General features: G+C 37.3%; 1 protein-coding gene across 8 annotated transcripts in view; it reads left to right on the top strand.

The window, feature by feature from the left end:
• The window catches only part of AGBL4 (ATP/GTP binding protein like 4), a 1,449,848-nt gene that overhangs the window by 135,986 nt on the left and 1,286,589 nt on the right, over positions 1–27,273 (top strand). For all 8 annotated transcript variants that reach the window (XM_017955920.3, XM_017956149.3, XM_017956028.3 and 5 more), the window contains one exon: positions 23,862–23,984. In XM_017955920.3, the coding sequence (XP_017811409.1) occupies positions 23,862–23,984 (123 nt within the window). The remainder of the gene's footprint in view (positions 1–23,861; positions 23,985–27,273) is intronic.

Raw genomic sequence — 27,273 nt, 5'->3', positions numbered from 1 at the left:
TAGAAGTTTTTCTCTCTATTTCAATGGCATAGTCTCCAAAGTTATCAGAAACCTGTATTTAAGAGTGTTCCTCAGATTTCTAGAGCTGATTATAAACTCCTCTATAATCAAAGTAAAACAATTATGGATGACAAAAGTCTTAGAACAGCCATGATTAAAGACACAATTGACAAGGAAATTTGGTTAGTTCTGTGGCATACGACAATTTTACATCATAACCATAATTGCTACTGATAACATATTTTAGGACATAACAGAATCACAGGAATCTCATACAATTTGAAACACATACTAATAACACATTTATATAAATATAATCCAAAGAAGGTTAAACAACATTTTATATTTGACAGTGCTTCCTGTATGATTTTATTATACCAAAGAAGCTGAATGTATCTATTTTGGACTTCAGGTGACTTAATGTCAAAAAATTAATGAGTACCAAAGGATTCAACGTAGAATTTGATTTTGGAAAGTTTGTGAAATATCAAAACTTTAAAACACTTGATGTCACAGAACAGGATCACAGGTCATTATATAATTCATTCACTCAGTCAAAATGATAACTCTAAGTTCAACAAGAAATGCAAAATCCTTTATTTTTTGTGAAAGGAGACTTGCTTTCCCAAACCAAAAACCCTAGTAAATACATCATGGGGCCAATTAAATCTGACTCTCAACTCTGATATGCAAATTTATTAAATTTTAATAAATATGTTGACCATAAGATATATTTTTTATAAATTTTAAAATAATATTTTATAGCTTTTTAATTAAAGAGTGGGTTAATGTTCCAAGGAAACCTTGTTAATCTAATACAAGGGCCCAGATGCTGGTATTGCATAGTATGCCTTTGATATTAATGTTTGATTTACAGAGAAATTCTGAAGTAATTTTAACTCTCACAATCGGCCCTTACAATTTCACATGCCCGCCTCCTCCGTGATAGTCCCTGGGCCTAGTGGGGTTGAATAGTTTTATTTTCTGGCCCCACGTCTCATGAATGCAGTTTATTTTGATTGTTATCTTGTTCTGTGTCCAAAGATGAGGCTTTATGAACTGTGTTGGCTGAACCATTTTACATCTTCATCAGCAATGCACAAAGGTTCCCAATATTTCAATTTCTCCACATGCTCATCAACATTTGTTATTTTGTTATTTTTTTAAAATAATAACCATCATAGTGCGTGTGAAGTGGTAACTTATGCTATTTTGATTTGCATTTCTCTAATGACTAGTGAGTGATGTTGAGTATCTTTTCATGTGCTTAGTAACTATTTGTATATATTCTTTTTTTTTTTCCTTTTTATTATACTTTACATTCTAGGGTACATGTGCACAAGAAACACTTATTCAAATCTTTTGCCTTTTTTTGAATTGGCTTGTTTTTGTTGTTGAAATCTTATAGTTCTTTCTCTTATTTAAAAAATTTTTAATTTTTAAGGGTACATTGTAGATATATACATTTATGGGGTACACGAGATGTTTTGATACAGGCATGCAATGTGTACTAATCACATCATTGAGAATAGGGCACTCATCCCCTCAATTCATTTATCCTTTATGTTACAAACAATCCAATTATACTCTTTTAGTTATTTGAAAATGTACAATTAAGTTATAGTTATTATTATTATTATTTTGTTGTTGATTTAAACGTTAATATTTTTATTAAGTATTGTACAGTTGTCCTTCACAAGTTCAGTGTAAACATACCATTTCACTAACAGGGTGCGTCAATTCCATTTCTTTATATTCTCATTAATCCCAGTGATTTTCATTTAAAAACAAAAATTAAAACTATTTCATTGTGAATGGTGAAAAGATTGTGCTTTCATTAATAATCTTTAAAATTGTGTGATTTCCCATCCAGTTACATGATGTTTCCTCATGGAATTCCTACCTAAAAGTCTTGCTTTTTGAAATTTATACATTATAGTTATACATATTTATGGAGTACATGTGATGTTTTGATATGCATATGCAATATACAGTGATCAAATCAGAAAGTTTGGGATATCAATTACCTCAAACATTTATCATTTCATTTGCTATGTTGGAAACATTCTAAATCTTCTCTTCTAGCTGTTTGAAATATATAAGAAATTATTGTTAACTATAGTTGCCCTACTATGCTATCAAACACACTAGGTCAATGTATATGTTTGTACTTATTAATCAACCTCTCTTCGTCCCCTTATCCCCCTTCTCTTCCTGTTCTCTAGTAACTACCAGTCCACTCTCTATCTTCGTAAGATCCACTTTATTTTAGTTCTGAGATACATGTGAAGATGTACGGGTTTGTTATGTAGGTAAATGTGTGCCATGGTGGTTTGCTGCAGCTATGAACCCATCACCTAGGTATTAAGCCCAGCATGCATTAGCTATTTATCTTGATGCTCTCCCTACCATTGCACTCAACTCCAGACAGGCCTTGGTGTGTGTTGTTCCTCTCCCTGTGTCCATTTGTTCTCACTGTTAAGCTTCCACTTGTGAGAACATGTAGTGTTTAGTTTTCTGTTTCTGCGTGGATTTGCTGAGGGTAGTGGCTTCCAGCTTCATTCCTGTCCCTGCAAAAGACATGATCTCATTCCTTTTATAGCTGGATAGTATTCCATGGTGTATATGTACCAAATTTTCTTTATCCAGTCTATCATTAATGGGCATTTGGGTTGATTACACATCTCTGCTATTGTGACTGCAATGAACATGCACATGAATGTATCTTTATAATATAATAATTTATATTTCTTTTGGTATATACCCAGTAATGGCATTGCTGGATCAAATAGTATTTCTGGTTCTAGGTCTTTGAGGAATTGTCACATTGTGTTCCACAATGGTTGAACTAATTTACATTCACACCAACAGTGTAAAAGTGTTCCTATTTTTCCACAGCCTCACCAGCATCTGTTTCTTGGCTTTTTAAAAATCACCATTCTGACTGGCAGGAGATGGTATCTCATTGTGATTTTGATTTGCATTTCTCTAATGATCAGTGATGAGCTTTTTTTCACATATTTGTTGGCCGCATAAATGTCTTCTTTTGAGAAGTGTCTGTCATGCTCTTTGCCTAGTTTTTAATGGGATTGTTTGTTTTTCTTGTAAATTTGTTTAATTTCCTTATATATTCTGGATATTAGATATTTGTCAGTTGGAAAGATTGCAAAAGTTTTCTCCCATTCTGTAGGTTGTCTCTTCATTCTGATGATAATTTGTTTCTTTTGCTATGCAGAAGTTCTTTAGTTTAATTAGATCCCATTCATCAATTTTTGCTTTTGTTGCAATTGCTTTTGACGTTTTCATCATGAAATCTTTGTTCCTGCCCATGTCCTGAATGGTATTGCCTAGGTTTTCTTCTAAGGTTCTTTTTTTTTTTTTTTTTTTTTTTGAGACGGAGTCTCGCTTTGTCGCCCAAACTGGCGTGCAGTGGCCAGATCTCAGCTCACTGCAAGCTCCGCCTTTCAGGTTCACGCCATTCTCCTGCCTCAGCCTCCTGAGTAGCTGGGACTACAGGCGCCCGCCACCTCGCCTGGCTAGTTTTTTGTATTTTTTAGTAGAGACGGGGTTTCACCGTGTTAGGCAGGATGGTCTCGATCTCCTGACCTTGTGATCCGCCTGTCTCAGCCTCCCAAAGTTCTTCTAAGGTTCTTATACTTTTGTGTTTTACATTTAAGTCTTTAATCCATCGTGAGTTAATTTTTGTATAAGGTGTAAGGAAGGAGTCCAGTTTCAATTTTCTGCATATGGCTAGCCAGTTTTACTAGTACTATTAATTAAATAGGGCATCCTTTTTTCATTGCTTGTTTTTGTTAGGTTTGTCACAGATCAGATGGTTGTAGATTTGTGAATTCTCTATTCTGTGCCATTGGCCTTTTTTTTGTACCAGTAGCATGCTGTTTTGGTTACTTTAGCCTTGTAGTGTAGTCTGAAGTCAGGTAGCATGATGCCTCCAGCCTTGTTTTTTTTTGCTTAGGATTGCCTTGGCTATATGGGCCCTTTTTTGGTTCCATATGAATTTTAAAGCAGTTTTTTTCTAATTCTGTGAAGAATGTTAATGGTAGTTTGAATGGGAATAGCATTGAATCTATAAATTACTTTGGACAGTATGTTCATTTCCATGATACTGATTCTTCCTATCCATGAGGATGAAATGTTTTTCCATTTTGTGTCCTCTCTTATGTCCTTGAGCAGTTGTTTTTAGTTCTCCTTGAAGAGGTCCTTCACATCCCTTGTAAGTTGTATTCCTAGGTATTTTATTCTCTTTGTAGCAATTGTGAATGGGAGTTCACTCATGATTTGGCTCTCTGTTTGTCTATTATTGGGTCTCTTGAATACAGCACACCAAAGAGTCTTGAGTCTATACAGCTTGCCATTCTGTGTCTTTTAATTGGGGCATTTAGCCCACTTACATTTAAGGTTAATATTGCTATGTGTGAATTTGATCCTGTCATCATGATGCTAGCTGGTTATTTTCAGACTTATATGTATAGTTGTTTCATAATGTCATTGCTTTTTGTACTTCTGTATGTTTTTGTAGTGGCTGGTAATGGTATTTTCTTTCCATATTTAGTGTTTTCTTTAGGACCTCTTGCAAGGCAGACCTGGTGGTGATTAATTCCTTCAGCATTTGCTTGGTGAAAATGATTTTATTTCTCCTTGATTTATGAAGCTTAATTTGGCCAGATATGAAATTCTTGGTTGGAAAGTCTTTATTTATTTATTTATTTATTTTTTCAGATTGAATTTCACTCTTGTTGCCCAGGCTGTAGTGTAGTGGTGTGATCTTGGCTCATTGCAACCTCCACCTTGAAGGTTCAAATGATTCTCCTGCCTCAGCCTACTGAGTAGCTGGGATGACAGGTGCATGCCTGGCTAATATTTGTATTTTTAGTAGAGACGGAGTTTTGCCATGTTGACCAGGCTGGTCTCGAACTGCTGACCTCAGGTGATCTGCCCACCTCGGCCTCCCAAAGTACTGGGAGTACAGGTGTGAGCCACTGTGCCCAGTTGGCAAGTCTTTTTTTCAAGAATGTGAATATTGGCTCCTATTCTCTTCTGGCTTGTAGGGTTTCTGCTGAGAGGTCTGTTTTTAGTCTGATGGGCTTCCCTTTTTTTTAGGCAGGTTGGCCTTTCTGTCCTGCTGCTCTTAACATTTTTTCCCTTCATTTTGACCTTGGAGAATCTGATGATTATGTGTCTTGGGGTTGGTCTTCTCATGGAGTATCTTACTGGGGCTCCCTGTATTTTCTGAATTTGAATGTTGGCCTGTGTTGCTAGGTTGGGGAGGTTCTCCTGAGATATGTTTTCCAACTTGGTTCCATTCTCCCTGTCTCTTTCAGGTACCCCAATCAGTCATAGATTCACTCTTTGTATATAATCCCATAGTTTTCAGAGTTTTGCTTGTTTCTTTTTATTCTTCTTTCTCTAGTGTTGTCTCCCTGTCTTATTTCAGCAAGATAGTCTGGAAGCTCTGAAATTCTTTCCTCAGCTTGGTCTGTTAGGCTGTTGATGCTTGTGGTTGCAAAATTATATGTTCTCATGTTGTGTTTTTCAGCTCCTTCAGGTCATTTATGTGCCTCTCTAAACTGGTTATTCTGGTTAACAGCTCCTGTAATGTTTTATCATGGTTCTTAACTTCTTGGCTTTGGGTTAGAACATGCTCCGTTAGCTCAGTGAAGTTTGTCATTATCTTATCTTTTGAAGCCTACTTCTGTCAGTTCATCCATCTCAGCCTCAGCCCAATTCTGTGCCCTCGCTAGAGAGATGTTTAGATCATTTAGCGGAGAGGAGGAACTCTGGCTTTTTGAGTTTTCGGTGTTTTTTCATTGATTCTTTCTCATCTTCCTTAGTTTATCTAGTTTCTATCTTTGAGGATGATGACTTTGGATGGAGTTTTTATGGGGATTTTCTGTTGATGCTGTTGTTCTTATTTTCTGTTTGTTTGTTTTGCTTTCAAAAGTCAGGCTCCTCTTCCATGGGGCTGCTGTGGTTTCCTGAGGGTCTGCTCCAGACCCTATTTGCCTGGGTCTCTCTTGCATGTGGACGTGTCACCGTGGAGGCTGCAGAACAGCAAAATGCCTGCCTGCTTCTTCCTCTGGGAGCTCCATTTCAGAGGGGCACTGACCTGATGCCAGAGGGAACAATCCTGTATAAAGTGTCTGGCAACCCCTGTCTCATCTAGTTAGGAGACATGGGATCAGGGACCCTTTTAACGAAGAACTCTGACTGCTCTTTGGTGGTGGGGCTGTGCTGCACTCGGGGGAATCTCACTCATCTGGACTGCCTGGATTCCTCAGAGCCAGCAGGGGGAAAGACTTAAGTCCACTGATTTACAGAGGTTGTGGTTGCCCCTCTCCTTAGTGACCCAAGGGAGATCAGAATTGTGTCCTTAAACCCCTGGCTGGAGTTGCTGAAATTTCAGCAGGGAGGCCTGCCCAGTGATGAAGGATGGGTCCGGATCTGGCCTGAAGAGGCAGTCTGGCTAAGATCTGCCACATCAACTGTGAAGAGCTGTGGAGAATTCCTCCTAGGTCCAATTTGCCCAGCTTCCTTAGCACTGGCAGAAGAAAACAGCAGACTGGAGCTGCAGTAATGGCTGCCTCCCCTCGCCGCAGGAGCTCAGTCATCATAGGCAGCAGGCAGCCACAGTGATGACAGCCAGCAGGCAGCCTCTGTGATAACAGCCACCCATTTCTCCAGGAACTTGATAACTTTAGGCAGTCTCCAGCTGAACTACTGCCAAGAATCTGCACAGTCGTGGGACTCAAGGCTCTGGTGGTGTGAGCTCATCAGGGGATCTCCTGATCCATGGGTTGCACAGATCAGCCAACCAAAGCATGGCTTCCCAGGTTGGGTAGCACAACCACTCCCTGCATCCCTTGGCTGGGGGTGGGAGCTTTCCTTGCCCTGTGTAGCTGCTGGGTGGGCTGTTGCTCTGCTTTTCCTCACTTTTTGTGGGTTGCGCCAACCACCTAGTCTTTCCCAGTGAGAGCCTGGATATCTCAGTTGCTGATGCAGGATTCACTAACTGTTTTCCCTCTTGGTTGGAGCCTCCCACTGCAGCTCTTTCTAGTTGGCCATCTTGCAAATAAGTTATTGTCGACTTTAGTTACCCTGTGATGCTATCAAATATAGGTCATATTCATTCTTCCTAATTTTTTTGTAGCCATTAACCATACCCACCTGCCCATCAGTCACTGACTATCCTTTCCAGCCTTGGGTAACCATTCTTCTACTCTCTTTGTCTATTAGTTCAATTGTTTTGATTTTTAGATCCCACAAATAAATGAGAACATGCAATGTTTGTCTTTCTGCGCCTGGCATTTTTCGCTTAATATGATTTCCAGTCTATCTATGGTTTTGGAAATGACAGGATCTCATTCTTTTTTATGACTGATAATACTCCATTGTGTATATGTACCACATTTTCTTTATCCATTCATCTGCCGGTGAACACTTAGGTTTCTCCCAAATCTTAGCTATTCTGAACAGTGCTGCATCAAACAGGAGTGCAGATATCTCTTTGATATACTGATTTCCTTTTTGGGGGGTTATATACCCAGCAGTGGGATTGCTGAATCATATGGTAGCTCTATTTTTAGTTTGTAGAGAAACCTCCACACTGTTCTCCATGGTGGTTGGACTAATTTAGATTCCCACCAACAGTATACAAGGGTTCCCTTTTCTCTACATCCTCACCAGCATTTGTTATTGCCTGTCTTTTTGATATTAGCCATTTTGAGAGGGTTGAGAAGACATTCTAGTGTTGATTTTCATCTCTTTGATGATCAGTGATGTTGAGCACCTTTTGATATGTCTGCCATTTCTATGTCTTCTTTTCCAAAATGTGTATTCAAATCTTTGTCCATCTTTTGATTAGATTATTAGAATTTTTCTTATAGAGTTATTTGAGCTCCTTTTATATTCTTGTTATTAATTATTTGTCAGATGGGATTTCTGCAAATATTTTCTCACATTCTATGGGTTTTCTCTTCACTTTGTTGATTGAATTCTTCCCTGTGCAGAATCTTTTTAATTGTATGTGATGTCATTTGTTCATTTTTGCTTTGGTTGCCTATGTTTGTAGGATTTTGCTGAAAGCTTTGACCAGACCAATGTCCTGGTGATTTTCTCCAATGTGTTTTTATAGTAGTTTCATAGTTTGAAGTCTTAAAGTATTTAATCAATTTTGATTTGATTTTTTGTATATGGTGAGAGATAGGGATCTAGTTTCATTTTCCATATAGATATCCTGTTTTCCCAGCACCATTTATTGAAGAGACTGTCCTTTCCTGAGTGTATGTTCTTGGCATCTTTGTCAAAAATGGGTTCACTGTACATGTGTTTGTTTCTCAGTGCTCTATTTTGTTCCATTGGTCTATGTGTCTGTTTTTATGCCAGTACCATGCTGTTTTGCTTACTGTAGCTTTGTAACTTATTTTTTCCTTGAATTTTCTGTGTTAGAATGTTATAATATTCTGTGCTTTTCTGCGTACTTACTATCACCATTGAGTTTTGTACCCTCAGGTAATTACTTATTGCTCATTAACATCCTTTTCCTTCTGATTGAACTACTTCATTTAGCATTTCTTATAGGGCAGGTCTGCTGTTGATGAAATACCTCAGCCTTTTTTGTGTGTATGAGAAAGTCTTTATTTCTCCTTCATGTTTGAAGGATATTTTTTGTTGGATATACTGTTCTAGGGTAAAAGTTTTTTTCTTTCATCCCTTTATGTCATGCCACTGTCTTCTGGCCTGTAAGGTTTCCACTGAAAAGTCTGCTGCCAGGTGTATTGGAGCGCCACTGTATTTATTTGTTTCTTTTCTCTTGCTGATTTTAGGGTCCTTTCTTTATGCTTGATCTTTGGGAGTTTGATTATTAAATGCCTTGAGGTATCTCGTCTTTGGGTTAAATCTGTTGGTGTTCTATAACCTTCTTGTACTTGGATATTGATATCTTTCTCCAGGTTTGGGAAGTTCTTTGGTGTTATTCCTTTGAATACATTTTCTAACCCTGCTTCTTTCTCTGCTTCCTCTTGAAGGCCATTATCTCTTAAATTTGCTATTTTGAGGCTGTTTTCTAGATCCTATAGTTATGCTTCATTTTTTTTTGTCTCCCTATGTATTTTCAAATAACCTGTCTTCAAACTCACTTCTGCTTGATCAGTTCTGCTATTGAAGAACCGTGATGCCTTCTTCAGTATGCCAATTGCATTTTTCAGCTTTAGAATTTCTACTTGATTTTTTAAAAGTTATTTCAATCTCTATGTTAAATTTATCTGATAACATTCTGAATTTCTTCTCTGTATTATCTTGGATTTCTTTGAGTTACCTCAACACAGCAATTTTGAATTCTCTGAAAGGTCACATATCTCTATTTTTCCAGGCTTGGGCTCTTGTGTTTTATTTGTTCGTTTGGTGAGACCATGTTTTTGTGTGTGGTTTTGATGCTAGTAGATGTTTTTTGGTGTCTGGGCATTGAAGAGTTAGGTTTTTAGTGTTAGTCTTCAGTTTCTGGGCTTGTTTGTAGCCATCCTTCTTGGGAAGGCTTTTCAGATATTCAAAAGAACTTGAGTGTTGTGATCTAAGCTGTATCTGCTTTAGAGGGCACACCAAGCCCAGTTACACTGTGGTTCCAGCAGAGTTGTAGAGGTGTACCACCTTGATCGTCTTGGAGAAGATCTGAGTATATTCTCTGGATTAGCAGGCAGAGGCTCTTCTTCTCTTCCCCTACTTTGTAATAAATGTACGGAGTCTCTCTGTTTTCTGGGCCACCTATTCAAAACAGCTGTGTTGAGGTAACTCAAATCCAAGATAACACAGAGAAGGAATTCAGAATTCTATCAGATAAATTTAACATAGAGATTGAAATAACTTTTAAAAAGTTCTCCAAGACCATCAAGGTGGTACACCTCTGCAAAATCCCAGGGTGTGTCTAGAAATGTCATCTGGGTGCTAAGGCCTGTAACAGGGGCCTCATTACTCTGACCAGTGCCCTATCATGCTGTGGCTGAGCTGGTGTCTAAGATGTAGGACAAAGTCCTCACTACTCTTTTCTTTCCTCTTTTCAAGCAGAAGGAAATGTTTCTTTTGGAACCACAAGCTCTACAGCCTAGGGTTAGGGGAAAGGTGATACCTGCATTTCCTTGGCTGCCCTAGCTGATATCTCAGTATGTCACGTGCCCCTTCCAGTCCACCATCTCTGGGCCTAGTTCAGCTCTAGGCTTACCTAAGAGTTGCAGTTCTTAATGGCCTAGACTGCCTTTCAAGTTTACTTGGAGACCAAGAGCACTTTGGCCCTTGGTGGAAGGCTTGTGGGCACTCACAATGGGACCTGGGCTGGTTTAAATGCTCTCTCTGTGGGTGGGCATCAGCTGAGTTTGGTCTGTTTTTTCCCTCCCTGCTCTAACAGAACAGCACCCAGTTCCGTGTGTCTCAATTACTGTGTTCTCCCACTCTCAGCAGCCAGAGATGCTCTTTACACCACTCTGTAGCTGCCTAGGTTGGGGAGGGGTCGCATTGGTGATTCAGGACTGTTTTTGTGATCTCTTCAGTGCCTCTTTCAGTGATAGGAAGTTAAAACCAGGTACTGTGAGTGCTCATCTGATTTTTGGTTCTTACAGGAGGCATTTTTTTTTTTTCTGTGTAGATAGTTGTTAACTTTTTTTTCTTTTTCTTTTTTTTTTTTCTGGGGAAGGGGATAATTTGTGGACCTTTCTATTTCTCTATCTTTATCTCCCTCCCCATTATTACTATTTTTTTGAGAGAGGGTCTGTCTGACACTCAGACTGGAGTGCAGTGGCACAATCATGGCTCACTGCAGTCTCGAGCTCCTGGGCTCAGGTGATTCTTCCATCTCAGCTTCCTGAGTTACTGGGACTACAGGCATGTGCCATCACTGGCAGCTAACTTTTTAAAGTTTTTGTTGAGATGCGGTTTCGCTGTGTTGCCCAGGCTGGTCTCAAACTTCTGGGCTGAAGCAATTCACCTACATCTGCCTTCCAAAGTGGTGGGATTACAGGCATGAGCCACTGAGCCCAACCTCATATGGATTATTGATGGCCAATTAGTAAATATTTTCTTCTCTACATTGAATTGCCTTTGCACTTTTATTGAAAATCCATCGACCATGTATGTATTCGCATTTCTGCATTTAGTTTTATTCCAGTGAACTATGTTTCAGTCTGTTTTCCAATCCCACACTGATTTTTTCCAAAATTGTTTTGATTTTTTTAGTTTGTTTGCTTTTCCATATACATTTTAGAACCAGTTGGTTGGGTATTCAGTTGGGATTGTATTGAATCTATAGATCGATATATGGGTAATTGACTTTGGGCAACATTTAGCCTTCCAATCCATTCACAAAGTTTGTTTCTCCATTTATTTAGACCTTTTAAAAATTTATCACTGGTTCTAGTTTTAAGTGTACAGATTTTGCAAATGTTTATTAGATTTATAACTTTTATTATTTTGGTGTTATAAATATTACTGATTTTAATTTTTAATTTGCAATTGCTTATTGCTAATTATATAGAGATATGATTGATTTTTTTCTATTGACCTTTTGTCCTTTAATCTTGCTGAGCTTATTTATTCTAGTAGCTTTTTAGTGATTTTTTCTCTAGACAATTCTGTTGTGTATGATTAGGGACAGTATGGGCAGTTTTAATTTCTCTTCTTTGTTTATTGCACATTTAGAACCTTTAGGATGATGTTAAATAAGAATGATGACAGTGGGCATTTTTATCTAGTAAACAATACTGGGGGGAAGTTTTTAGTCTTTCACAATTAAATATAATTTAAGTATATTAAAAAATACGTAATTACATAGTATGTAAGATAAATATATAAAGATTCCTTTTATAAAGTCAAGGAATTTCCTTTTAATTCTTCATATGCTGAGAATAAGTAGATAATCAATTTTGAATTTTGTCAAATGCTTTTTTTGTGCATTTGTTGAGATGATCATGTAGATTTTCTTTATGGATCTGTCACTATGGTGAATTACATTAATTAATTTTTGAATGTTGAACCAATCTTGCACGCCCAAGATAAATTGTGCTTGGTCATGATATACTTTCCTCAGACTGATGGATTTGATTTGCTAATACTTTGCTGAGGTTTTTGAGTCTATGTTCAGAAGGAATACCAGTTTTTAGTTTTCTTCTTGTTTAATGTCTTCATCTGCTTTGAAGTTTCATCTAAGTTCACAAAATTAGGATTTACCATTGTTCATAATGTTCTCTCATTATCCTCTTATTGCCCAGCAGATTTTAGTGATGTTACCCTTTTCATTCCTGATATTGCTAATATGTCAACTAGTTCTGTTGATTACTGAAATAGTAGTATTGAGGGGTTAAACATAATTGTGGTTTTGTATATTTCATCTTTTATATCTATTAGTTTCTTTCATGCATTTTCTTTTTCTTTTTCTTTTTTCTTTTGAGATGGAGTCTTACTCCGTAGCCCAGGCTGGAGTGCAGTGGCGCAGCCTCAGCTCACTGCAAACTTTGCCTCCCAGGTCCAAGTGATTCTTGTGCCTCATCCTCCCAAATAGCTGGGATTATAGGCACCTGCCACCACACCAGACTAATTTTTCTATTTTTAGTAGAGACAGGGTTTTGCCATGTTGGCCAAGCTGGTCTTGAACTCTTGATTTCAGGTGATCTGCTGCCTCAGCCTCATAAAGTGCTGGGATTACAGGTGTGAGCCACTGTGCCTGGCCTTTTTCATGCATTTTCCAGTGGTGTTGTTAGGTGTGTATACTTTTAAGATTTTTGGTCTTAGTGAGCTGACTCCTTTATCACTATTTAATGGTTGTCTTTATTCCTAGTTTTAGTTCTTGTTCTTAAGTCTACATTCTCTTATTTTAATATAGCCTCTTGAGCTCTCTTTTTATTATTGTTTTCATGGCCCTTTCAAACCTTTTACTTGTAATCTATTCATGACTTTATATAATATTTAAACTTGATATTCTATAAATAGTGTATCATTGGATTTTCCTATTTTAACCAGTATGGTAGTCTGTCTGTTAGATATATCAATATATCATTGTTTTGTTTCCTTTAGATAAATATCCTGTACCGGAATTCCTGGATTGTATGGTAGCTTTATTTTTAGATATTTAGGAAACTTTTATGCTGTGTTCCATTGTGTCTATGGACTAATGTACTAATTTACATTTCCACTATTTCTTGTAATGGTATACATAAATTGCCTTTTTTTTTCTTCCTTGCCTGCATTTGTTATTTTTTATCCTATTGATAGTAGTCATTCTACTGGGGTGAGATGATATCTCACTATGGTTTGGTATGCCTTTCCTTGATGATTAGTGATATTGAGCATTTTTTCATATGTTTTGGGGCCATTTGTATGTCTTCTTTTGAGAAATATCTGGTCATTTCTGCTGTCCACTTTTTTTTAATTTTTTTATTTTTTATTATACTTGAAGTTCTAGGGTACATGTGCACAACGTGCAGGTTTGTTACATATGTATACATGTGCCATGTTGGTGTGCTGCACCCATTAACTTGTCATTTACATTAGGTATATCTCCTAATGCTAGCGCTCCCCCCACCCCTTCTCCACAATAGGACCCGGTGTGTGATGACCCCTTTCCTGTGTCCAAGTGATCTAATTGTTCAATTCCCACCTATGAGTGAGAACATGCGGTATTTGGTTTTCTGTTCTTGCAATAGTTTGCTGAGAATGATGGTTTCCATCTGCATCCATGTCCCTACAAAGGACAAAAACTCATCCTTTTTTATGGCTGCATAGTATTCCATGGTGTATATGTGCCACATTTTCTTAATCCAGTCTGTCACTGATGGACATTTGGGTTAATTCCAAGTCTTTGCTATTGTGAATAGTGCCACAATAAACATACGTGTGCATGTGTCTTTATAGCAGCATGACTTATAATCCTTTGGGTATATCCCTGGTAATGGGATGGCTGGGTCAAATGGTATTTCTAGTTCTGGATCCTTGAGGAATCGCCACACTGTTTTCCACAATGGTTGGACTAGTTTACAATCCCACCAACAGTGTAAAAGTGTTCCTATTTCTCCACATCCTCTCCAGCACCTGTTGTTTCCTGATTTTTTAATGATTGCCATTCTAACTGGTGTGAGATGGTATCTCCTTGTGGTTTTGATTTGCATTTCTCTGATGGCTAGTAATGATGAGCATTTTTTCATGTGTCTGCTGGCTGTATGAATGTCTTCTTTTGAGAAGTGTCTGTTCATATCTTTTGCCCACTTTTTGATGGGGTTGTTTGTTTTTTTTTTTGTAAATTTGTTTGAGTTCTTAGTAGGTTCTGGATATTAGCCCTTTGTCAGATGAGTAGATTGCAAAAATTTTCTCCCATTCTGTAGGTTGCCTGTTCACTGTGAGGGTAGTTTCTTTTGCTGTGCAGAAGCTCTTTAGTTTAATGAGATCCCATTTGTCAATTTTGGCTTTTGTTGCCGTTGCTTTTGGTGTTTTAGACATGAAGTCCTTGCCCATGCCTATGCCCTTAATGGTATTCCCTAGGTTTTCTTCTAGGGTTTTTATGGTTTTAGGTCTAACATTTAAGTCTCTAATCCATCTTGAATTAATTTTCGTATAAGGAGTAAGGAAAGGATCCAGTTTCAGCTTTCTACTTATGGCTAGCCAATTTTCCCAGCACCATTTATTAAATAGGGAATCCTTTCCCCATTTCTTGTTTTTCTCAGGTTTGTCAAAGATCAGATGGCTGTAGATGTGTGGTATTATTTCTGAGGACTCTGTTCTGTTCCATTGGTCTATATCTCTGTTTTGGTACCAGTACCATGCTGTTTTGGTTACTGTAGCCTTGTAGTATAGTTTGAAGTCAGGTAGCGTGATGCCTCCAGCTTTGTTCTTTTGACTTAGGATTGTCTTGGAGATGCGGGCTCTTTTTTTGGTTCCATATGAACTTTAAAGCAGTTTTTTCCAATTCTGTGAAGAAACTCATTGGTAGCTTGATGGGGATGGCATTGAATCTATAAATTACCTTGGGCAGTATGGCCATTTTCACGATATTGATTCTTCCTATCCATGAGCATGGTATGTTCTTCCATTTGTTTGTGTCCTCTTTTATTTCACTGAGCAGTGGTTTGTAGTTCTCCTTGAAGAGGTCCTTTACATCCCTTGTAAGTTGGATTCCTAGGTATTTTATTCCCTTTGAAGCAATTGTGAATGGAACTTCATTCATGATTTGGCTCTCTGTTTGTGTTTGTTACTGGCGTATAAGAATGCTTGTGATTTTTGCAGAGGGATTTTGTATCCTGAGACTTTGCTGAAGTTGCTTATCAGCTTAAGGAGATTTTGGGCTGAGACAATGGGGTTTTCTAAATATACAATCATGTCATCTGCAAACAGGGACAATTTGACTTCCTCTTTTCCTAAGTGAATACCCTTTGTTTCTTTCTCTTGCCTGATTGCCCTAGCCGGAACTTCCAACACTATGTTGAATAGGAGTGGTGAGAGAGGGCATCCCTGTCTTGTGCCAGTTTTCAAAGGAAATGCTTCCAGTTTTTGTCCATTCAGTATGATATTGGCTGTGGGTTTGTCATAAATAGCTCTTATTATTTTGAGATACGTTCCATCAATACCGAATTTATTGAGCGTTTTTAGCATGAAGGGTGTTGAATTTTGTCAAAGGCCTTTTCTGCATCTATTGAGATAATCATGTGGTTCTTGTCTTTGGTTCTGTTTATATGCTGGATTACGTTTATTGATTTGCGTATGTTGAACCAGCCTTGCATCCCATGGATGAAGCCCACTTGATCATGGTGGATAAGCTTTTTGATGTGCTGCTGGATCTGGTTTGCCAGTATTTTATTGAGGATTTTTGCATTGATGTTTATCACGGATATTGGTCTAAAATTCTCTTTTTTTGTTGTGTCTCTGCCAGGCTTTGGTATCAGGATGATGTTGGCCTCATAAAATGAGTTAGGGAGGATTCCCTCTTTTTCTGTTGATTGGAATAGTTTCAGAAGGAATGGTACCAGCTCCTCCTTGTACCTCTGGTAGAATTGAGCTGTGAATCCATCTGGTCCTGGACTTTTTTTGGATGGTAGGCTATTAATTATTGCCTCAATTTCAGAGTGTGCTATTGGTCTATTCAGGGATTCAACTTCTTCCTGGTTTAATCTTGGGAGAGTGTAAGTGTCCAGGAAATTATCCATTTCTTCTAGATTTTCTAGTATATTTGCGTAGAGGTGTTTATAGTATTCTCTGATGGTAGTTTGTATTTCTGTGGTGTCGGTGGTGATATCCCCTTTATCATTTTTTATTGCATCTATTTGATTCTTCTCTGTTTCCTTCTTTATTAGTCTTGCTAGCAGTCTATCAATTTTGTTGATCTTTTAAAAAACCAACTCCTGGATTCATTGAATTTTTGGAGGGTTTTTTGTGTCTCTATCTCCTTCAGTTCTGCTCTGGTCTTCGTTATTTCTTGCCTTCTGCTAGCTTTTGAATGTGTTTGCTCTTGCTTCTCTAGTTATTTTAATTGTGATGTTAGGGTGTCAATTTTAGATCTTTCCAGCTTTCTCTTGTGGGCATTTAGTGCTATAAATTTCCGTCTACACACTGCTTTAAATGTGTCCCAGAGATTCTGGTATGTTGTATCCTTGTTCTCATTGGTTTCAAAGAACATCTTTATTTCTGCCTTCATTTCGTTATGTACCCAGTAGTCATTCAGGAGCAGGTTGTTCAGTCACCATGAAGTTGAGCGGTTTTGATTGAGTTTCTTAGTCCTAAGTTCTAGTTTGATTGCACTGTGGTCTGAGAGACAGTTTCTTATAATTTCTGTTCTTGTACATTTGCTGAGGAGTGCTTTACTTCCAATTACGTGGTCAATTTTGGAATAAGTGTGATGTGCTGTTGAGAAGAATGTATATTCTGTTGATTTGGGGTGGAGAGTTCTGTAGATGTCTATTAGGTCTGCTTGCTGCAGAGATGAGTTCAATTCCTGGATATCCTTGTTAACTTTCTGTCTCGTTGATCTGTCTAATGTTGACAGTGTGGTGTTGAAGTCTCCCATTATTATTGTATGGGAGTCTAAGTCTCTTTGTAAGTCGCTAAGGACTTGCTTTATGAATCTGGGTGCTCCTGTATTGGGTGCATATATATTGAAGATAGTTAGCTCTTCCTGTTGAATTGATCCCTTTACCATTATGTAATGGCCTTCTTTGTCTCTTTTGATCTTTGATGGTTTAGAGTCTGTTTTATCAGAGGCTAGTATTGCAACCCCTGCTTTTTTGTGTTCTCCATTTGCTTGGTAAATCTTCCTCCATCCCTTTATTCTCTGTATTTCCTGAATTTGAATGTTGCCCTGGCCTACTAGGTTGGGGAAGTTCTCCTGGATGATATCCTGCAGAGTGTTTTCCAACTTGGTTCCATTTTCCCCCTCACTTTCAGGCACCCCAATGAGACATAGAGTTGGTCTTTTTACATAATCCCATACTTCTTGGAGGCTTTGTTCATTTGTTTTTCTTCTTTTTTCTTTAGATTTCTCTTCTCGCTTCATTTCATTCATTTGATCCTCAATCGCTGATACTCTTTCTTCCAGTTGATCGAGTTGGTTACTGAAGCTTGTGCATTTGTCACGTATTTCTCATGTCATGGTTTTAATCTCTGTCAGTTCTTTTATGGCCTTCTCTGTGTTGATTATTCTAGTTATCAGTTCTTCCACTCTTTTTTCAAGATTTTTAGTTTCTTTCTGCTGGGTATGTAATTCCTCCTTTAGCTCTGAGAAGTTTGATGGACTGAAGCCTTCTTCTCTCATCTCGTCAGTGTCATTCTCCGTCCAGCTTTGATCTGTCGCTGGCGATGAGCTGCGTTCCTTTGCCGGGGGAGATGCGCTGTTATTTTTTGAATTTCCAGCTTTTCTGCCCTGCTTTTCCCCCATCTTTGTGGTTTTATCTGCCTCTGGTCTTTGATGAAGGTAACGTACTGATGGGGTTTTGGTGTGGGTGTCCTTCCTGTTTGTTAGTTTTCCTTCTAACAGTCAGGACCCTCAGCTGTAGGTCTGTTGGAGATTGCTTGAGGTCCACTCCAGACCCTGTTTGCCTGGGTATCAGCAGCAGAGGCTGCAGAAGATAGAATATTGTTGAACAGCGAGTGTACCTGTCTGATTCTTGCTTTGGAAGCTTCCTCTCAGGGGTGTACCCAGCTGTGTGAGGTGTGGGGTGTCAGTCTGCCCCTAGTGGGGGATGTCTCCCAATTAGGCTACTCACGGGTCAGGGACCCACTTGAGCAAGCAGTCTATCCGTTCTCAGATCTCAACCCCCATGTTGGGAGATCTACTGCTCTCTTCAAAGCTGTCAGACAGAGTCGTTTGCGTCTGCAGAGGTTTCTGCTTTTTTTTTTTTTGTTGTTGTTGTTGTTTAGCTATGCCCTGTCCCCAGAGTTGGAGTCTACAGAGACAGGCAGGACTCCTTGAGCTGCTGTGAGCTCTACCCAGTTCGAGCTTCCCAGCGGCTTTGTTTACCTACTTAAGCCTCAGCAATGGCGGGCGCCCCTCCCCCAGCCTTGCTGCTGCCTTGCCAGTTAGATCGCAGACTGCTGTGCTAGCAATGAAGGAGGCTCCCTGGGCATGGGACTCTCCTGGCCAGGTGTGGGATATAATCTGCTAGTGTGCCCGTTTGCTAAGACCCTTGAAAAAGTACAGTATTGGGGTGGGAGTTACCCGCTTTTCCAGGTGTTGTGTGTCTCAGTTCCCCTGGCTAGGAAAATGGATTCCCTTCCCCCTTGCGCTTCCCAGGTGAGGTGATTCCTCTCCCTGCTTCAGCTTTTGCTGGTCGGCTGCTGCAGCTGACCAGCACCGATTGTCCAGCACTCCCTAGTGAGATGAACCCAGTACCTCAGTTGAAAATGCACAAATCACCTGTCTTCTGTGTTGCTCGCCCTGGGAGCTGGAGACTGGAGCTGTTCCTATTCAGCCATTTTGCTCCGCCAGTAATGCTGTTTTTATAGAATGAGTTAGAAAGAATTCTCTTTCACTTTTTAGAATAGTTTGAGAATTGATATTAGTTCTTTTAAAAAAGTTTTGTGGATTTCAGATGTACAGCCATTTGCTCCTGTGCTTTCTTCATTGGGAGGTTGTTAAAATTACTCATTCAATCTTACTACTCATTATTAGTCTGTTCAGGTTTTCTATTTATTTCTGGTTCAATCTTTATAGATTATATATGTTCACACATTTATACATTCTTCTCTTGATTTTCCAATTTGATAGCACATAGTTGTTCATAATAGTCTCTAATGGTCCTTTGTATTTCTATGGTATCAGTTGTAATGTCTTTTATTATTTCTGATTTTATTTATTTGGGTCTTCTCTCTTTGTCTTGTTTAGCTAGCTAGCAGTTTATCGATTTTATCTTTTCAAAAAACCACCTTTTAATTCATTCTGCTTATCCTTTGTGTTTTTTTAGATTCTATTTTGTTTATTTCTGCTTTGATCTTTATTATTTCTTTTCTTCTACTTATTTTGCATTTGGTTTATTTGTGCTTTTCTGCTTTCTTGATGTACAGCATTACGTTGTTAAAATCTTTCCGCTTTATTGATTTTGTAATTTATTGTTGTGAAATATCCTCAGCACCGCTTTTGCTTTATCACATAGGTTTTTGTATGTTGTGTTTGCTTTTACATTTGCTTCAAAAAATTTTCAAATTTTTCTTCCTAATTTTTTCATTGATCTAATGGTAATACAGAAACATGTTGTTTAATTGCTGTCTATTTTTACCACCTCCAGAGATCCTCATGTTATTGATTTCTAGTTTTATCCCATTGTGGTCTGACAAGATATTTGATATGATTTTGATTTTTTGAAATTTCTTGAGACTTGTTTTGTGACCTAACATATGATCTATCCATGAAACTGTTCCATGTGCTGATAAGAAGAATGTGTATTCTGCAGCTTTTGGATGAAATATTCTGTAAATGTCTGTTAGGTCCATTTGGTTTATAGTGCAGATAATGTATTGATTTTCTTTCTATATGATGTGTCCACTGCTGAATGTGGGAGTTTTGAAGTTTCCCACTATGATTGTATTGGGGTCTATTTCTCTCTTTAGTTCTAATAATATTTGCTTTATATATCTGGATGTTCTAGTGTTGGGTGCATTGTTATATCCTGTTACTGAATTGATCTCTTTATCATTACATAGTAACTTCTTAGTTTGTATTTGTGTTAGTCCATTCTCATGCTGCTAGGAAGAAATACTCAGACTGGATAATTTATAAAGAAAAGAGGTTTAATTGATTCACCATTCCACATGGCTGGGGAGACCTCAGGAAACATACAATTATGGCAAAAAGCACCTCTTCACAGTGCAGCAGGAGAGAAAATGATTGCCAATTGGGGAAATGCCAACCATCTATAAAACCATCAGATCCTGGATGACATACATAGGCAGGCTTATTCTCAAGCTCTGTGGTGGTGCATTCAGGTGTGCAGTGACCCTTCAGCTGGAGGCGTGTTGTTTTTGTTAATGGCAGTGTCCTGGGGAAGATGGTTTTCAGACTCTGGGAACTGTGCATTTTGGCTCCTTTTGTCCTGTGGGCAGCCTCCCTGGTGTGCTATACTGCCTGTTTTGGGTGATTTAGGACACTATATGGCTACAGTGCTGGGGACCCAGATGTATTGCTGGGTCCAGCTGGCATCATAATGCAGCAGCCCTCTGGTTGGATGTGGGAGGATGTCCTTGGGGCTCCAGGGATGTGGAGATTCAGGGGCAGCTAGGCCCCAGGGCAAGATGTAGCCTGATGGGGGATTAGTTCTCAAAATGGTGGCAAGTTGCACCTGCTTAGGGTTCAGGGGGTGAGTAGAACGGAGTGTGAATTTCCTCTGTAGAACAACGCAATTGCAATGGACTCCAGATGACTTTCTATGCTAGACTCTCCTGTGGCTATTGCAGGCATCTGTGATGGGAATATGCAGCACTGGGGATCTTTTACTTACCTTTCCTTTGCAGTGGGGAACTTCTCTTGGATCTGAGACAATCATGGCTGGGCCAGTTGCTTCACTTCCCTCTCCTTTCATGCCTCAGAGGGTCCCTGTTACTTCCCTGCTGAATTCCAGTGTTCTCACTTAGGCACTTTATTCGATGTGTGGTTATCTACTTGTTTTTAGAGGTGCCTGACACTGGTCCCTTCCTTGTGAATGAGGCAAGTGTCAGGCACCTCTAGTCAGCCATCTTCTTCTAATCTTTTGTGCAATTTTTGTAATATATTTTACTTTTTCATATGGCATAAACACACAATACATTGCTATTTTTTCTATAGTCATTTATCTTTTAGAGTGATTGAAAATAAGAAAGTTTATATTTACCTTTATTTATATCATTTCTGGAGCTCTTCATTTCTTTGTGTGAACCTTAGTTTATAGCTGCTATTATTTCTCTTCTGGCTGAAGAACTTTTGTTGACATTTCTTACAACACAGGACTGTTTATAATAAATTATCTCAGCTTTTATTTTTCTTAAAATACCTTTAGTTTGTACTTCATCTTTGAAAGATATTTTCAATTGGTATAAAATTTTACATTGACTTTTTCCCAGTAATTTCAATATATCATTACCTTGACTTTTGGTTTGCACAGTTTATGTATTTCAAAGAGAAATATGTATTTTTATCTTAGTTCATTTGTATGTGATTTATCTCTTTAAGCATAATATATATATAATTTTTAATAATATATTTATTCTACTAGTTACTGTTTGGATTTGTAGCTCAATATCTTTCATTACCTTTGGAAAATTCTCAGACATTATATCTTCAAATATCTTTCTGCTTCATTCTTACTCTTATATCCTCGGGAATCCCAATTATATATATATTTTAGATTGGCTGATATTATTCCACAGCTCTTGGATGCTCTGCTCTTTTTTCCCTTTTGCTTTTCCTATTTCCCTTTGCATTTATGTTTAGATTATTTTTATTGATCTAAAGTTTACTGATTTATTTTTCAGCTGTGCCAAGTGTACTGATGAATGCATTAAAGGCATTCTTCATCACTATTACTGTGATTTTGGTTTTATCATTTCCTTTTGTATTATTATTGTGGTTTGTGTCTTACTGATGACATTTCCCATTTCTTCATGAATTTTGTTCTCATTTTCCACTACAGCCTTTAACATATTAAGCTTTATTTAAAATTCATTGTGTGATAATTCCAGTATCTGGTCATTTCTATGTCTGGTCCTGTGTATCATTTTTTCCCTAGATAGTAGGTTGTTTTTTCTTGATATTTTGGCTATGTCTCACAATTTTTTATAGAATACCAGAAGAGTAGAGAATACTACTGTTTTTATAGTATTTATAGTACTTGCAAATATTATTTGTCACTATAAATGGATATATCTCTTTCCAGCTCATTTGGGTGGGGACTTGTGTCAACCTAGCTTGGAGTTAAGGTGTGTTTGAGTTTCTTTGTTGCTATGGTTATCTTCAGTATCCAACTAGCTTCAAATTATTCTAGTGCTATTTTATTTTTGAGGGAAGGGGCTGGCTGGGGTGATTGAGTATTTAAGATGACCATAGCAACAGTGAAACTCAAACCTAGTTTATTTCCAGACTAGGTTGACACAAGCCCCTACACAAATGACCTGGAAAGAAGTATATCCATTTATAGTGATGAATAATACTTATAATATTCTCTGGGAATGTTTGCCACTCCTTCAGGTGTGGACAAGTTTTCCTTTATTGTTTCTCATCCTCTCACTTTTGTACTCAGGTGATAAGTTCGTTATTGCTCCCCTAGTCATGTAAGGCTGTTTTTCCCATAAGGGACTTCATGCCTTTCCTATTACAGAAGGCTCTCTCCTTCTCTAGGCCTGTACCACAAAGGAAAACATTTTCTGGTCTACCTACCTGCCTGTAATCTTCCTTCTGAATATCTGGTAGAGACCTGTACAGCAGAGTCTTCAAATGGATGTGAATTCCCTTTGTGTCTATGACTCAGTAGTTCTACACTCTCGTATTTCCTTATTTGACATTTAATAATATTTAAAAATTAGCTTAGCTTTTTTACTAACTTGTATGGGACCCAGCATTACTTCTTCTTGTCTCTGCCATGGAGGAGTCAGCGCTTGCTTCCCATGCTCTTTTTGGTGGGACTTGACTTTCCTTTGACATTGGATGATTTAGCTGCTCTTCAAACTCCGTTCTCTGATAGATTTGGGAGTTATGATTTTGTACTTAATTGAGATATTTGTCATTGTTAGGGTAGAAGGGATACTCTTTCCATTTTTCTACATCTTAGGTGAAAGTGAAACTTCAAAAACTTTTAAAAATTAAAGTTCCTGTTAGGAAATAGAACATCTATGCTAATTCAGTGTTTCTCAGATGGTTTCTGGTGGAGCATCTGGAAGTCATAATGCTATTTATAGAATAACTGCTTTATTCAAATTTAAATAATTGAATGTATGTTTCTGTCAAATTATGTAAATTATTTATATATTAAATGGCTGATGCAATTTAATGAATATATCTTGGATTTTGATAATGATAGAAGATATTTTTATAGTTTATATACAATTCTAATGACACAACTTTGGAAGATGAGTTTACTGTTCACATTTTATGGATGAGAGGAACTGAAGTATAAAGATATTAGGTTGATTGCTTTGGGGCATAGAGAATTAGCATGTATTTGAGTTGACATTTGACGCTATATCATTTTGTTTGAAAATGTAGCCTTTTTTCACTGTACCACAATGTGATGTTAACTTCTTTTTGCTTGGTTAAACACTTGGTGATTAGGGAAGGGGTAACTAACAGTAAAAATCTGACTGGACTTCTATTGCTGAATATACTTTGACTTTTACTTAACATGAGACAATTTTTTTAATAGGCAATGATATGGGAAATGATGATGCCATCGGAGGGAATGTGAGCAAATATATAGTGCTTCCAACTGGATATTGTGGACAGCCCAAGAAAGGACATCTTCTCTTTGATGCTTGCTTTGAAAGTGGTAAGTATATTAAAGGCTTTTCCTTTTAAGTTTGTCAGGTAAGACATTTTTTTTTTTTTCAGAATTGAATTTTATGTGACCATTCAGTGCAATTCAAGTCATTTAATATTTCACAATAATGGGACAAGTTTTATGGGAAAAAATTTTGAAGGAATTAACTTGGGAATATCAAATTTTTGTTGTTATAAATGATTAAAAATATAATTAATGGTAATGTTAACAAATGCTTATATAGTACCTTATATTTTAGAAACTACTTTCCAAGATACTTTTTTGTTTTGGACTAAAACCCTCATGTTTGACTGTATTATCAATTATGAGTTATTGAGTAATATCTGTCTAGTTCTGTATGACATGCTTACAGTAGAACTTAGTCTTGGGGGGAGAGGAGGCTTCCCTATAAAACAAACAATGAGACAGCAGACCTAATTGAATACAAACTAAAGAACAGAGGTAAAATTTCCTCATAATTGGCAAATACTGTGGGTATTCTGACAGTGGAGATGAGGACTTGATTGTGTATTCTCATAGAGAAGGGACTAGATCTTGTTTAGCTCTTGATGTTCTCAACCTCATGCTCTAATTGTCACATAGTAGAGACTCAGAATATGTTGAAAATGTTAGTAAGAAAGGTAAACATAATTTTATTTTACAAGTAATTATTAACTTTCATTGGTTCTGAATAACCAATGAAATTAGTTTTTCATATACATGCATGTATGCAAATACATACACACATACATGCATGCATGTGTGTGCATATTTATGTATATGTGTGGCTGAAGGGACATATCAATATCAATTATGTAATAGTTGTTTCTGAACCTTAAAAGCATTGGTTGTTTATAGCAAACAATTGAAAATTTGTTTATGCAGGATGTTGCTCTTTGATTATGTCATATTGTATAGGTTTGATAAGATTGATATAAAAAAGTACTACAAAGTGGGTTAAACAACAGATATTTATTTTTTCTTACTTTAACAGTATTCAGTTTGTCACAAAGTACCACAAACTGAGTGAATTAAAAAACGGAAATGTATTGTTTCACAGTCCTGGAGATTAGAAGTCTGAGATCAAGGTATTAGCAGGACTGATTCCCCCTAAGAATTATGAGGAAGAATCTGTTCCGTGTTTCTCCCCTAGCTTCCTACAGGTTGTTAGCAATCTTTGGTGCTCCTTGGCTTATAGAAGCATCACTCTAATCTCTGCCTTCATCTGTACATGGTGTTCTCCCTGTATGTCTATATTTCAAATTCCCACTTTTTATAAAAATGTCAGTCACATTGGATTGGGACCTACTTTAATGAGCCCATTTTAACTTGATTACCTCTATAAAGATCCTAGGACTTCAACATAGGAATTTTGAGAGTACATGATTCAGCCCATAACGCAGTATTGTAGTATTGTACTTCCAACCAGACTTGAATACTGTCTGCATAATTAAGAACAATGGCTTTTTATTTTCTATAAATCTTGTACTAGTGCCTTGTCTTATATGTACTTGATGCCTACAAAATATCTTTAATTCTTTCTTACGTTAGTTAAAGATGTAAGGACCTTTTACAATAATTACAACTTTGTGGGAATAAAGATTATCCCCATTTTAAAGATTAAATATCTTGATTTACATACAGCCTGCAATAATTCATATTCCTTTCTCATAACATCTTTTCTTTAACCCCGCTGCAGTCTTTTTCCATCCCTTCAAAAAAAAACTCAGTAAAAGAAATTGTTCAATCTTACCATGTAATCACCAAATAAATAATGCGTATTTTCCCAACAATTTATGAACAATTGGTTATATCAATTAGATCTGTGCTAGTAATACATGAGACTTGCAGTAGAGTGGTTAAGTGGACAGACTTTGATTCAGGCTGCAGTTCAAATCTTGGTTTGAAAAAGGAGCCAGTTTTCTTACATTTTATTGAGGGATGATACCTACTATCCATCTTAATGTGTGTGTGTGTTTGTATGTGTGTGTGTGTATGTATGTATGTGTGTGTGCATATATATATACAGATAGCTAGCTAGGTAACTATTAAAAATGTGAGCTTCCTTACCAGAATATACATAGTAATAATAATAATAATAATAAATTAGATGAATGAGGACATTTTAGAAAAGATATATATTAGTTAGGGCAAAGAAGACTCTTCAGAATTTAGAGTGTCAGTGACCCTGGAGGGCCTTCCCACACATCCACATCCTAACTTTCACAATCCTGTGTTTCCAAATCAATGCCCTCATGTTAACAGTACGCACTCCACCAGGCTGGTGTTTAACTTGCCTTGTAATTCATCAAGTCATAGGATGAGGTTCTACATTTGATCTTCAGCAATTTCAGCCCTGCAGCTACAGAAAGTGAAGGTCTCCTTCAGGGTACACACAGAAGCTCTTAGGTTATTCATTAGGTGTTTTTGCTGGGAGTTTGAATCCCTGAACTCATTCCCCCACCTTTTTTTAACCATGTTGTCTGGTAACATCAGGAGGAACCAGTCAGTGTCATTAAATTTTCAAAAATGTTTAATAGTATCATGTACAAAGTCACATAGATCCCTGCTTCTTATAAGTGATCGATTAGGAATATCTAGTGCAGTTATTTTTCATATCTCTGTAAACATTTCATGCCATGGACTTTCTGCTGTTGGATATAACACCATTAGCACCTTAAGTTTTCTATTTGAATACATTTAAGAGGTACAAATGCAGTTTTGATACATGGATATATTGCATAGTGGTAAAGTTTGGGCTTTTAGTGTAACTATTACCCAAATAGTATACATTGTACCCACGAAATAATTTCTCATCTCTCATTCCCTGAACCCCCCTACCTTTTTGAGTTCCAAGGGCTATTATTCCAGATTCTATATGTATACATATTATTTAGCTCTCACTTATTAATGAGAGCATGTGTATTGACTTTCTGCTTTTGAGTTATTTTACTTAGGGTAATGGCCTCCAGTTCCATCCATGTTGCCGCAAAAGACATGATTTATTTTTTTTTTTATGGCTGAATAGTATTCCATTGTATATCACGTGTTCTTTATGCTGTCCTGCATTGAGTGACATTTAGATTGATTCCACATCTTTGCTATTTTAAATAGTATTGTAATAAACATTGGAGTGCAGGTAACTTTTTTACATAATGATTTCTTTTTCTTTGATTTTTACATAATGATTTCTTTTTCTTCTTAGAGATTTAATCTAAGAGATTAAAATCTCTTTTAATTGAATGGTATTGAATGAGTTCTATTTTTAGTTCTTAGAAAAATCTCCATACTGTTTTCC

The sequence above is a fragment of the Papio anubis genome, chromosome 1 (assembly GCF_008728515.1).
Source record: "Papio anubis isolate 15944 chromosome 1, Panubis1.0, whole genome shotgun sequence".
NCBI lineage: Eukaryota > Metazoa > Chordata > Mammalia > Primates > Cercopithecidae > Papio > Papio anubis.
Note: the sequence above shows the minus strand (reverse complement) of the source record. Positions and strands in the feature narration are given on the sequence as shown.